This window comes from Notothenia rossii, assembly GCF_949606895.1.
Source record: "Notothenia rossii genome assembly, chromosome: 1".
Lineage (NCBI taxonomy): Eukaryota > Metazoa > Chordata > Actinopteri > Perciformes > Nototheniidae > Notothenia > Notothenia rossii.
In genome coordinates, this window is record NC_136912.1 from 12,490,999 (window position 1) to 12,502,988 (window position 11,990).

General features: G+C 38.3%; 2 protein-coding genes across 6 annotated transcripts; one reads left to right on the forward strand and one right to left on the reverse strand.

The window, feature by feature from the left end:
- Positions 1–871: 871 nt before the first annotated feature.
- Positions 872–3,308, reverse strand: hemgn (hemogen). 3 transcript variants are annotated; one of them, XM_079645337.1, is made up of 4 exons: positions 2,909–3,308; positions 2,477–2,567; positions 1,391–2,031; positions 872–1,304 (listed from the first exon to the last, which is right to left on the reverse strand). In XM_079645337.1, exons 1-4 carry the CDS (start codon positions 2,970–2,972, stop codon positions 1,192–1,194), a joined length of 909 nt encoding a protein of 302 aa, XP_079501463.1. In that variant the 5' UTR covers positions 2,973–3,308; the 3' UTR covers positions 872–1,191. The 3 variants fall into 3 exon arrangements, with proteins under 3 accessions (XP_079501463.1, XP_079501464.1, XP_079501465.1); XM_079645338.1 differs by having other exon boundaries at positions 2,489–2,567; positions 2,909–3,300; XM_079645339.1 differs by having other exon boundaries at positions 1,430–2,031; positions 2,909–3,292.
- Positions 3,309–4,835: 1,527 nt separating this feature from the next.
- On the forward strand, positions 4,836–11,752 carry anp32b (acidic (leucine-rich) nuclear phosphoprotein 32 family, member B). 3 transcript variants are annotated; one of them, XM_079645363.1, is made up of 7 exons: positions 4,847–5,494; positions 7,779–7,928; positions 8,014–8,136; positions 8,977–9,172; positions 9,684–9,805; positions 9,902–9,980; positions 11,060–11,752. In XM_079645363.1, exons 1-7 carry the CDS (start codon positions 5,441–5,443, stop codon positions 11,143–11,145), a joined length of 810 nt encoding a protein of 269 aa, XP_079501489.1. In that variant the 5' UTR covers positions 4,847–5,440; the 3' UTR covers positions 11,146–11,752. The 3 variants fall into 3 exon arrangements, with proteins under 3 accessions (XP_079501490.1, XP_079501489.1, XP_079501488.1); XM_079645362.1 differs by having other exon boundaries at positions 4,857–5,494; positions 11,054–11,752; XM_079645364.1 differs by lacking the exons at positions 9,684–9,805; positions 9,902–9,980; positions 11,060–11,752 and adding an exon at positions 9,422–9,493 and having other exon boundaries at positions 4,836–5,494; positions 8,977–9,246.
- The last annotated feature ends 238 nt before the right edge of the window (positions 11,753–11,990 follow it).

Genomic DNA, 11,990 nt, shown 5'->3' on the forward strand with positions numbered 1-11,990 from the left:
CAGGAGTTATGACACAGTCACCATTTCTATCTTTTTCAGCAGCTTTATTTAGGAATCAGAACAAGGAACCAACCATGGACTGTATTTATAAAACCAAGCCAAAAAAGTAAAGTATTGTAGAGTATTGTCCATGAGAATTGTATTTCCTTAAACTACATTTAAGAGATAAATATTGTGCTTTGTGCATTTATAAATAATTCCACATTACCTTCGGAAATGAATGCTTCTTACCAGCTAATGCATCACCTATATATATTTGTAATAATATTATATTGGCCATTCTGTAGCATGATAAGCACCTGAGATGTTATTGCTAATCATTTCTATTTTGAATGCAGGACTTCTGGATGTAATGGAGTGTTATCACATGTTGGCTTTGGTATTTTGAAGGAAGTTAAGAAACCAAACACTTCTTCATATATGTTAAGTTAACTAACAGTTTTACGAACAGACAGAGGAAATGAAAGCCAGTTGTTGAACAAGACTGAACACACAAGGTGCAGATGGAATATATAAATATATTTTGTATACTTTGTAAGCAATGATTACAATTATAGTTTTGCCATTTATAACTTTGAGTATTGCTAGAGCATTTGTATTTTCTCAGTGAAATTTGGCAATAGTTTCTCTATCCAAGTAAAACAAATATGACGCATTATAGATATTGCAAAAGAAGATTGATCCAATTAAAACTTACCTAAATGAATGATCATAAGAACCTGTAGAAAATCACCAGCAAATATATGGTCTTAACACCATTTATAGGATAATTGGATGAGGGATAAAAATGTATGAGAAATCTAATTTAGTATAGGTTATTAAGATATCACATAATAACGAACAAAGATACAAAAAAAATTCCACACTCAGATGTAGTAAGCAGTGTATTTTATTTGCTGGAAAACAACTTTTACAAAATTCTATCAAATAAATCTGTAACCACAAATACATCATTACCAATGATTTATACCAAAACCTTTTTTTAAAAGCAGGTGTTGTTTACTAAATGCAAAAATACAAAATAGAATTCATGAGCTTCGCAGCAGAAACCAGAATAAATATGCTCGATGTGTTTGTTCTCTTTAACTAACAGGATGCACACTAACCAAAACAATACTCAAATACAATCTATGACCGAAAAAGGATAATAGTCTGGGCAGGGGCAGTATCTGAAAAGTGTGTTTTAGAAAATTAAAAGGCATTTCCTGGAAAATATCTTTGTGGAGGAGGTGTCGAGGACCAGGAAGAAATTGAGAACATTTCGTGTTGTTCAGGGACGTTGATCAATGGTGGCTCAATCCGATCTAAAAAAACAACAGGATACAGAAAATATTAAGACAAAGCATAATCCCTTAAAGAAAGCAATGTTTAAACATTTCGTTTTTCACACCTTTCATTCTCATTGCAGAGTCAGTTTCTTCTTTATTACCTTCCTCAGCTGTTTGGTCTTGAGATGGAGAGATGTCTGCCTCCTCATCTGGGTCCAAGTCCTCAACATGGACCGGGCCAATGGCCTTCCTGCCTTGTGACTCTATGAAGAGGGTCTCCACCTGAGGAGGGGCTGCAGGGGGGGCAGGGGCTTCAGCTGGAAAGGGGTCCAGGATCATGACTGGAGCTGGGACTTGGACTGGAACAGCTTCTGGAACCGGAGCCAGATCTTGGACAGGGATTGGACTCATATCAGGGATTTTAGAGGAAGCTGGAGCAGGAGGTGAAGGTGAAAAAAGATCAGGAAATGGGATGAGTGGGGTCGGAGGAATCAGAGAAGGAGCAAAGATAGGATTTTGGATGTCTCCAAACACTGGTAGAGGAGCAGGGGGAGCAAGGGCAGATGAAGGTTGTGTTTCCACAGCTAGAAGAGATCCTTGAGCTTGAACTGGGATGTCCTCCGCAGGTTCAGGTCCTTCCTGAGGCCCTGCCGCCGCCTCCTCCTGAATGACGGGTATCTCCGACGTGAGCTCACTCCTCTTGGGCCTCCCTCTCCTCTTTGTGCCACTCTCAGCCCTGGGTCTTTTCCTCTGGCTCTCCACCCTTTCAGAGTACAACAATTGTAATTGACCTGAACAGCAGCAGACATTGATATAGCTCTTTGTGATACTCTTGCAAAGCTGATAGTAAAAAGTCCTTGACCTGGAACTGGGATGTCAATAGAAACACATGATCAACCTTTGCTTTCCTTTTGCCCCATATTCAATATAAAGCAGTGGAGTGATAAGCAGCTGCAGCACTGATAACGATTTAACCGCGTTTGTGGAGTAGTGTTTTATCAAGCAAATGTTGTTAGTAAAGCCTTACTAAACATTAGTAACTAATACAACAACTACAATTTTTACACTTCATTGCATGTAAACAAATATTTGCTAATATACTGATATGTCTGCAATGCTAGATTTATGATGTTTACTCCAAGTAAACTTAGCTGTTAATGTAAATGCATTGCATTGCACAACATTGGCTGTGCCTTTTATACATTTACCCTAAAACCCACTGGTTAGTCTCCTTGTCTTCTGCTTCAGCTTTTCTTTTCCTCAGAAGATCCCTGTCACGTAACCGGCGACGGATCCCACCTATAAAACAAAGAAACCATGCTAACAAAGAAAGTATGAAATCAAAAACGAACAGAAATGTTTTTATGCATACTTCGGTGACTGATGGTATACATGAAGGATTGGTTTATAGACAGCTAAACAATGGCAGCTCTATGACTGAACCATTTCCACACAAGGGTTAAAAATACAGAAAAATTCCACAAGTATCACTTTTTTCTTGTGGCAGCCTTTTAGCTGTTGATTAAAGTATCTGTCAACGAAAAGACCACACAGTTTGAAAATGAAGAACTGGCTTAATTAACTTTGTAGTGTGAAAAGACGTAAGAACTTTTAAAAGTGAAGTCAATATTAAAAGTTACCTTGTTCCTCATTCTGATTTTTATTTTCTGACTCTTCTTTCTCTTGTTGAAATGTCTCCTCCATTCTGAGTCCTGCTATGAATGAATCCAACTCATTGAAGAAGGTCAAGCACAGAAATAAGACCGGATAACTTCTGACTGTTTTCTATTCCCACCCCTAAATGAATTATCTGGTTAACCATTACCAAAGTGCTGCGAGAGTTCTTGCAGCTTTGGTCTTATCATATTTGTAAAGCTGGAGGAGTTGGCACAGCATAGACAGAGAGAAAGAAAAAGACCAGGTCAAGTTGTGTGAGGGCATTTAGGGATATGCATCTGCAAGATGGTAAATACATATACAATTTGGGTTAAGTAGTCTTAATAAAACTAGTAAACGGACTAGAAAAAAAGGACTTCTGTTTACATGCATGGCTCTGTGCAAGCCGGCAGATAAAAGAAAAGCGGAAATGTTGCTTTTTTTTTTTTGTAATGCTAAAACATTGACTGAATTCATGTAGAAAAATATTCAATGTTTAAACAGCCTAATATTTTTTCTGCACACAAAAACGATTCAACAGTTAACTTAAGTGAAATAACTGAAACCACATCAATAAACAAAGCTGTTGTATTCAAGGTAAATAGATATTTGGCTTTTACAGCAACATACAGTATTATTCAGTACGTAAAATATGTGTTGAAAAGCCATCAGATAGTCTGAGACCAGGCAAGATATCCTGTCTTTAGCCAGAGCACTGGCATACCCAGCTTATCTCACAGATGGAGAGCTGCTCGGTTGGGGTGTGTTCTCAATCTTCTCACAGCACATTGAGCACTGATGTGTGTGTTTGAGACACTCTGAGAAAGAAGCAGTCCAGCAGAGTAAATAACACTCAACTGCCAATTGCCTCCAGCACTGTAGGGGAAATGCTGAGGGTCTGTTAAATTCAAGGAGCATCTTTCTATTCACACACATTCAATACTAAGAGGACTGTATGTCAATCTCAATTTCCTGCATGTCAATCTCAATGTCCTGCTTAGTATAGATGGACATTTGGCAGCAGACAAGTCGCAATGGGAAATGTGGTAAGTCGCAATGGGAAATGTGGTAATTCGCTTTTTATTCTTTAACTCACCTTGCAATGCCAAGTATTATAACCTCGGGGACACCCACACTGGGACGAACAAACTGTCCCAACGTCAATCAGGAGCTAAAAAACACACTACCTTGAACATTTAGCAGCACATTCATTAAAAATGGTGACTTCCAGCTGACCAAAGACCAGATAATCTCTCAGCTGATAAGGAGTAAAGACTCGTTCAAAGTATGAACATTTTATTTAAATAACAGATTAGTATCAGCATTAGGCTACTGGAACAGCAAAAGGCAAAAAAAAGCTGTCACTCACATACAAATCCTTACTATTGCACAATGTAGCTATTATTTGAGGAAGGTCAAAGCAGCTATGGTGCCATCTTCTGGTGTATATATTCAACTACCTAACACACATTTTAAAGTCGTATGTATAACTTGCACTAGGCTGAAGACCATTTCCATAATTTGCCCTGAACAGTGGACCTACAGCTTTAAAGCCCAAACCCTATTTTTTTTTGTTTAATATTTACAACCAACACTAAAAATGTATTCATAATCTCACCAAAGTACAGAATATAGTTGTATATTCATTTTTTTTATTTCTGAAAATCAACTACTCATAGTCAGTAGACTTTTACTTGAGGGCTCTGGTGTCTCAGGAAGTAAGGGGGGTGGGGTTGTAGGGGCGCTCTCCATGTGCATATACAATGCTCTCTTTACTGCAAACCAAACACACCCCTCCTCTCAGTGTCAAAACGGTTAAAGGAATCTGGAATTTATGAACAAAAAGTACAACACAATTTATCCATTAGGCACTTTATTGGTACAAATTGTTACAAAGATTACACATTCATAAACAATTACAATTGTGAAATTGCCAGGCAACAGGTTTTAGTCAAAATAAAATATATGTTCGCCTTATTTACACATCCAGTGTGAAGCAACGACAATATAAAGATACATATAAATAACGTGGACATGTTTTAAGCTTTGCAAACTTGCACTTAAGTTGATAAACAAAGTTGAACATTTGACCTACTTTGTCGATGTGTATTTGGTAAATGCTGCTACGCGTAAACTATATACAATTTTTAGGCTATTCTTTGTTTAGCAAACGTGACTTTAAAGACAAAGAACTCGTGTCTTCTCCAAACGTAGTACAGTACTTTCCTTGCAGAAATAAATTGCACCATAGCACTGTTTCGGGGCAGCGTCATGTTTTGTGACTGCAATGCCTTCATAGAGGCGATGGGCGTTTCTGGACGCAGATGGCGCTGTTGAGCATATATTTTTGTTTCAGTCCCGTTTCCCTCCATGGTTTCTCCTCTCTCCGACTAACTTAGCGTTTGGCTCAGTTCATTATACAGTCCTATATTCTCCCTCCATTAGGGCATCTCTGCCTTTGGACTGAAGATCCCACCAAAACCCAAGAGAGAAAAGTTTCACTTTCATAGGGCACGATGGACATGAAAAAGAGGATCCACTTGGAGCTAAGAAACAGGACACCGTCTGATGTGAGTCGTGCTTTTTTAAAACCAACCCTTAGTTTTCTGGCTAGCCTTTTGCTAGCAGCTTGCTACTTTTTTGCTTTGCGAGTGACCTGTGTGGCTAACGTAATGGTGACCACATGGGATTTAGATTGTGTTTCTTGTTCATAATAGGGCGGAAAACACTCAAGCTTAATCTTTTAAACAGTTCAGGATTGGGCGTATAGGGGCAACGAGAGGAGAAAAGCTCAATTGAATCGTTACTTTGAATCGGCGATTCCTCAGCTTGCTGGCATTATTGCAGTGGTTTAACCGTTTCGCAGCCTCCTTGGTGAACACACGATTCAGCTCAACCCCCCTTTTGTACCACTATTAGTAAACTTATTTTTACGCTGATATATATATTACGAAATATGCTTCCTGCGCCGCGTTTAGCATTCAGAGAGCGGTATATTTTACTCAGACCTTGGAAGCCATGTTTGCTGCTAGCATAACTGCTAAAAATTGGGCGCTTTGTATCACAAATGATCGGTACAACTCCACTATCGTGCTAAAACATCGGTTGTTGTTACATGTGAACGGGCAGATCACGAGTTGTATGCCTTTACATTTCTGTATAGTACGTTAATAGCAAATGGTCAGCAGATTCAGCCGCGACAACAAAAAACAGTCACTTGATTCACGAGTCATCCACACCATGACCATTTAACGTTAAGCCAGTGTTACTATAACAACAGTTGTTCTATCAAAACTGTAACAAATAGCCAACTGTATCCGTTATTGTAAATCGTTGAAAGCCACGTTTAAGTCGATTCGTCATTTTTTTGTTAAAGGTGTGAGTGTGCAGCCGTTTTCTCAACACAATAGCTTGCATAGTTTTATAACAGCTACTTTCATATCACTGCATATACTAATATAAATATTGCTAACTTCTTTAATAGAATATGTGAGCAGGAACCCTAACTTAGTATTTTTGTTCCCGCCACATTACCACCATTCGCTCCACTGGTCAAAGACAACAAAAATAAAGAAATCTGTAATCTTAAAACGTCAGAACCTGGTCAGAACCACAATGATTTGCCCAGTATTTACTGTTACTATAAACTGGATATTGTTTTAAACTACACTGATCGATCGGCTTCACACACCGAGCCACCCTGCTTGAATGACACGGAGATCCGGTGCACCGCGCTTGATGCGTGGGCAGCCAAAAACTCGACGGTCGGCGTTTCCCCCCGACTCATGCATGAAATAAAACTAATATACCATCGAAAAATAACCTGGATAACGTTTAAGAAACTACAATTACTCTTTCCAAACAGCATTTTTAGTGCCATTGAAAGTGTTCATAGAACTGCATACTGTATCTCAGGAATCGCCATGTTGTCATTCTGTCGTCTTTGAAGCTCTGGGAGAAAGGAACTGTCTCCATCTTTGTTTTTACTAAATGTCCGTTCTCAATATATTTCCTTCGACATGAAAACGACGGTTTACCCCGTTACAAACTGCCCATTACGGTCGTTCGTTCGACGACAAAGAATATTCCACTTCCCAAATGAAAGATGGTTTATCGTAGAAAAAGAATCTTTACTAAGGGTGTATTCGCAATCCTTTCCGCTGCTGTTGGGTTGGCTAATGGCGGGCAGACAGAATAGCTGCTCCTCTAACGCACGGCAGCGTTTAAAAGGGGCAATGGTTAGCTTGTAGCGAGCTAGCTTACTAAAAAATCATTGCATTTGTCATTAGTGACTGCTACAGCAGGCCATGAGAAGCTACTGCCCTACTGTTCCGAATTAAAATCATTATGTTTATCTGTCTCGCCCGGGTAAATTAAGCACACAAGTGCTTTTAGATGGAGACACAGGTTGTGTTTCGGTGTTTTTACTTGGGAAATACTGATCTTTGACGTTTGACAACAACTTTTTTTTTTGCAACGTATTGTTCAACACTGAATTGCGCAACCATTGTTAGTATTAACTGACTCTAACAAACTCTGCCTTTAGACTTGTTTTTCAGTATTTTACAGCAGATACATATTAATTTCTTTGTTCAAAGCATGGGCCACTTTAATAAACAACACCACCCCCGATTAAAAAACGTTATGTTGTTTTCAAGCTTGTTGTCTCCGTGATTTTGTGTACACAAAGTACCTTATTTTAATTAATCATGTTAACTTTGTTTAATATTTTTATTAAATATTTTTCAGTTGTTTAAGAATGAGTTGTAAGTATGACTTCTTAGTATAGTTTCACTAAATGCATAAAACAGCGTAGGTGACATTTTAAATGTGATATACTTTTCTACTTTTCAGGTACGAGAACTTGTCCTTGATAATTGTCGATCAGTTGAAGGAAAGATCGAAGGCCTCACAGCTGAGTTTGTCAACCTGGAGTTCCTCAGTTTGATAAATGTTGGCCTAATGTCCGTCTCCAACCTGCCTAAACTAGGAAAACTCAAAAAGGTAAAAATTACAATCATCCTATAAGCAAAAGTTGAACTATGATAAAAGTTCAGCTCGAATAACATTTCCTTCTACCGTGTTTCAGCTGGAGTTGAGCGATAACAGAATCAGCGGCGGCCTTGATGTTTTAGCAGAGAAACTTCCCAACCTTACACATCTAAACCTGAGTGGCAACAAATTGAAAGACATCAGCACATTGGAACCATTGGTATGTTTCCTATATGTTGGAAGCCACACTCAGTCATAAAACATATCCATCTGCATGCCTACAGAATGTGTATACTCTTATGTTTGGGAAGACATTGCACTTTTTCTTTTCTCATCTACTATTAATGACAATTTACTAAAATGCAGACATACCTTTGTACCAAACCATGTACACAGCCTTACTAGCATTAATATAATTGCAGGTAAATAGCTGTTATTACTCAACCAACAGGATAACAAAAAAAAAACATATATATATTTCTGATTTCAGCCCAGTTTTCTGAATATTTTTGATCTAAATATTTAGTCTATGTTTTGTTATTTTCTTTTATATGTTGGACCTGACCCTTACAGAAGTAATGATAGATCGTCCATCAATGCACTTTAATGTAATACCCAATTATACTAATTTAAAATACGATTCTTGAGTTGATATTCATTTAAGAAAAAACATGTTTGTAGACAGTGATGATAAAAATCTTTGAAATCAAGGTAGGGTTAGACATTATATCTAATTTATATCGTGAAATTAGTCTAGATACTGTCTTAGGTGTTGGACATAATGTTGCATCATCTCCCTGGTTTTAGAGGCTGGGTTTAAAGTAAAGTGTTGTTATTTTATGAACTTATCAAACTCTTCTAGCCTTAATATTTTGTAAACACTAGAATACTGTGCAATACATTTAGTTACTAAAGGGAATATCAACCCTATAGAATTGGTATTGCTAAACATAGACTCATTTTTATTTTTTCACAACACCATGTACCTCTAGTACCCTGAACTCAGGAGCGGACACACAGCAGTTACTCATCTCAGTACTTATCTGTATTTGATCAACAGAAAAAGCTGGATAACCTGAAGAGTTTGGACCTGTTCAACTGTGAAGTGACAAACCTGAACGACTACAGAGAGAGTGTGTTCAAGCTGCTGCCACAGCTCACCTACCTGGATGGGTATGATCTGGAGGACAGGGAAGCCTCCGACTCTGACGGAGAGGTGGACGGAGAAGGCGTAGACGATGTTGATGACTCTGAAGGTAAGAAGTTCTTCCAATATTTCAGATATGTCTATGGTCATCCTGCTGTAATGATATCCATAGGTCCACGACAGCCGGAAAGATATGAATATAACTGAATAAGAAATGTAAATACAGTTCAACCTCAACACGGCTGCCTGCAAGTCTCCCACAGATCTTTAAAAAGTCTTAAAGAGCATGAAATACATTAATCTAAAAATGAAAAAAACACATTTTTGGTAAGATCTATTAAAAAAAAAATATATTTACCAAATTCCTTTTGCATTAACGTCAAGCAGATTTGTAGTGGAAGAAATGTATGAATAATTATTCTTACATTTCTGAGTAGCATTCAAAGTATTTAATCTAACTTGCCTGAAGCTGTAGGAACTATGTGCCTGTCTGGAACTTGGTTTAGATTTGAATTGCAACACAAAATAATTACCCGTGTCTCTCAGTTGAACTATTGGACTTTGATTAGAGCATTATTCCACTTTGTTATCAACTGATTGTTGTTGCTTTTGTATTGCAGAGGGAGAGGAAGATGAGGACGGAGAGGAGGAGGACTTTGATGAGGAAGAGGACGAGGAGGAAGACGAGGAGGAGGTAGAAGGAGAAGAGGATGATGATGATGAGGTCAGCGCAGATGATGAGGTAATAAAGAAAAACCATTGAGCCAGGATTATTTGGTGGAAAGATATAAGCATTTGGATGCATCTTCCATTTTAACTCGTACAATTTTGTTTATAGGTGGGAACCTTTGGTCAAGTGGGAAAAGTGGAGGATGATGAAGATGACGACGATGATGACGATGATGATGATGAAGACGGTATGTACCATTTACTTAATTTGAGCGTTCCCCCCATCACATTTAGAACATTTATTTAACCCCATAGCACCTTTTTAAACATGTTTCAACACAGTAGTAAACTATTACTATTAGTACAACATAATTTGTGTGAAAACTTGACCATTAAAATTAGAATGCAAAAATAATTAAACAATTTAGCAGAGTGCCTTTTAGTGTATTGTGTTATTAAAGTAAACAAAGGGCAACAGTCAAAGGAACTTAAACTGGCACTGTCCAGTTTTAAAAATCAAATGCGTTTTTCTATTAACAGGAAGGCAGATTGGCCTTTAATAGACATTGTACTTCAGGTTTTGTTTGTAATCAAGCTGCAAACTTAAATTGAATAAATGTTTGCATAGTATAATTAGTATGTTGGTGTCATGTTGAACTGGATAATGACAAATCAATTGATATCAGGGATAATATGACACCTGCTGGTGGTTCTGGTTACTGATGGAGCTTTATGCAGGAGAGGGTACAGGGCCTTATCAAGGGGCTTCTATAGGGGTGACTTACTGACCACTCATCATACAACTCAAATAAGACAGTATACATGGATTCATTATTAATACGGTATTAGAAAGCTATTTCTAGAAGAAATAAAGCTTGTGAGCAAATACATTACAGGAGGAGGCGGAGGGAAGGGCCAGTAAATCCTGAAAAATGTCATTAAGATACATATCTGACAGTTATTTTCAGCTCCTAATCGTGCAGCATTATATCAGGTAGAGACAGCAAAACATGATAGTGACCATTCTTCAACACTGACCCCTCTCCATAATGTCCCACTAGAGGATGTCTTTGATAAAGCTGAACAACTAAAGTTGCTTGTAAGAGTTAACACTTAATTTTAAGATATGTAACACATTAAGTGTGTATATGTAGATAGTAAAAAGTTGAAACATGAATCCGGCACTTGGACTTTAAAGGGATCAAATGTGTCGAGTGTTGTTTTAGTGGTTGCAAATGGAATATTAGTTCACTGCTGAGCTAGTTTTATGGTCTTGCCAATCCGATGACATCACATGACACAGATTTCCCTCTGTCCCCAGAAGCAGAAGTCGTAGCCGTGAAAGGTGAGAAGAGAAAGCGAGACCCAGAGGATGAGGACGACGATGATGACGATGATGAAGACGACGATTAAGAGCTAAACTGAAAACGAGAGCCTACCGAGTGACCCTCCCTCCCCACAAACCCGAACGTCCGCCGTCTTACAACTCGCACCGCCTTTGTAATCCACGTCTGACCCCCAGCTCTGAGCTCTTTTTACGGGGCAAGACTGTACCGGACGGGTGGGCCGAGTGGAGCTGCCGCCCCCTTTTTTCTCCCCCTCCTCCCCCACATGGAGCTGAGAGCCACCCAACACCCTCCACCTCACCCCCCAATGGCCCGAGATTCTCAGGCAGCCCAGCACTCAGCATTCCACAATTTCACTGTTGCTCCCTCTATGTGTATTCCCGTGTGAGGACTTTGGGACTGGTATCTAGTTTTGGGTCTGTGCTTTTAATATTTTGTTGGATGAATAATTTTTTGTTTGTTGGGTTTTATTATTTCTAAATTGTTTTTGTCTTTTTATTGTTTTATTTTATTTTTTCTGTCCCTTATTTTTCCCAATACAATTATTGCTATAGCTGTGCAACCAGCGGGCCATGATTTTTAGTGTGGCCGCCTGTTGCACAAATCAAGGTTGTAGCTACATTTTTACTTTCTGTATGACAAAAAACAACTTTGTAAATAAAATGTTAACATTTTGTGCTTTCTCTCTCTTCCTGCCATGATTTCCCCAAAATGAGCGTTAAGTGATGGAGGCCATAAATATTCTTATTATATTCTCTGCTCCAAGGGGACTCTACCCCACAGTACACAGAAAAGGGCTTTAAAGACCAGTTGAGATTTTAATATTTCATTGACAAAAGAAAATAATCTGCAACTATTTTGATACCTGCTTTCAAAATATCCTACCTCTGTTATGATATACTAAATCAAATA

What these genes read in the sequence shown, in the direction of transcription:
- hemgn (XM_079645337.1), bottom strand. Translation starts at nt 2,972, where the DNA reads ATGGAGGAGACATTTCAACAAGAGAAAGAAGAGTCAGAAAATAAAAAT. An exon ending in AAATCAGAATGAGGAACAAG is followed by an intron (nt 2,568 to 2,908) that starts GTAACTTTTAAT and finishes TTTGTTTTATAG; the next exon opens with GTGGGATCCGTCGCCGGTTA. An exon ending in ACTAACCAGTGGGTTTTAGG is followed by an intron (nt 2,032 to 2,476) that starts GTAAATGTATAA and finishes GTACTCTGAAAG; the next exon opens with GGTGGAGAGCCAGAGGAAAA.
- anp32b (XM_079645362.1), top strand. Translation starts at nt 5,441, where the DNA reads ATGGACATGAAAAAGAGGATCCACTTGGAGCTAAGAAACAGGACACCG. An exon ending in CGATGTTGATGACTCTGAAG is followed by an intron (nt 9,173 to 9,683) that starts GTAAGAAGTTCT and finishes TTTGTATTGCAG; the next exon opens with AGGGAGAGGAAGATGAGGAC. An exon ending in AGGTCAGCGCAGATGATGAG is followed by an intron (nt 9,806 to 9,901) that starts GTAATAAAGAAA and finishes TTTTGTTTATAG; the next exon opens with GTGGGAACCTTTGGTCAAGT.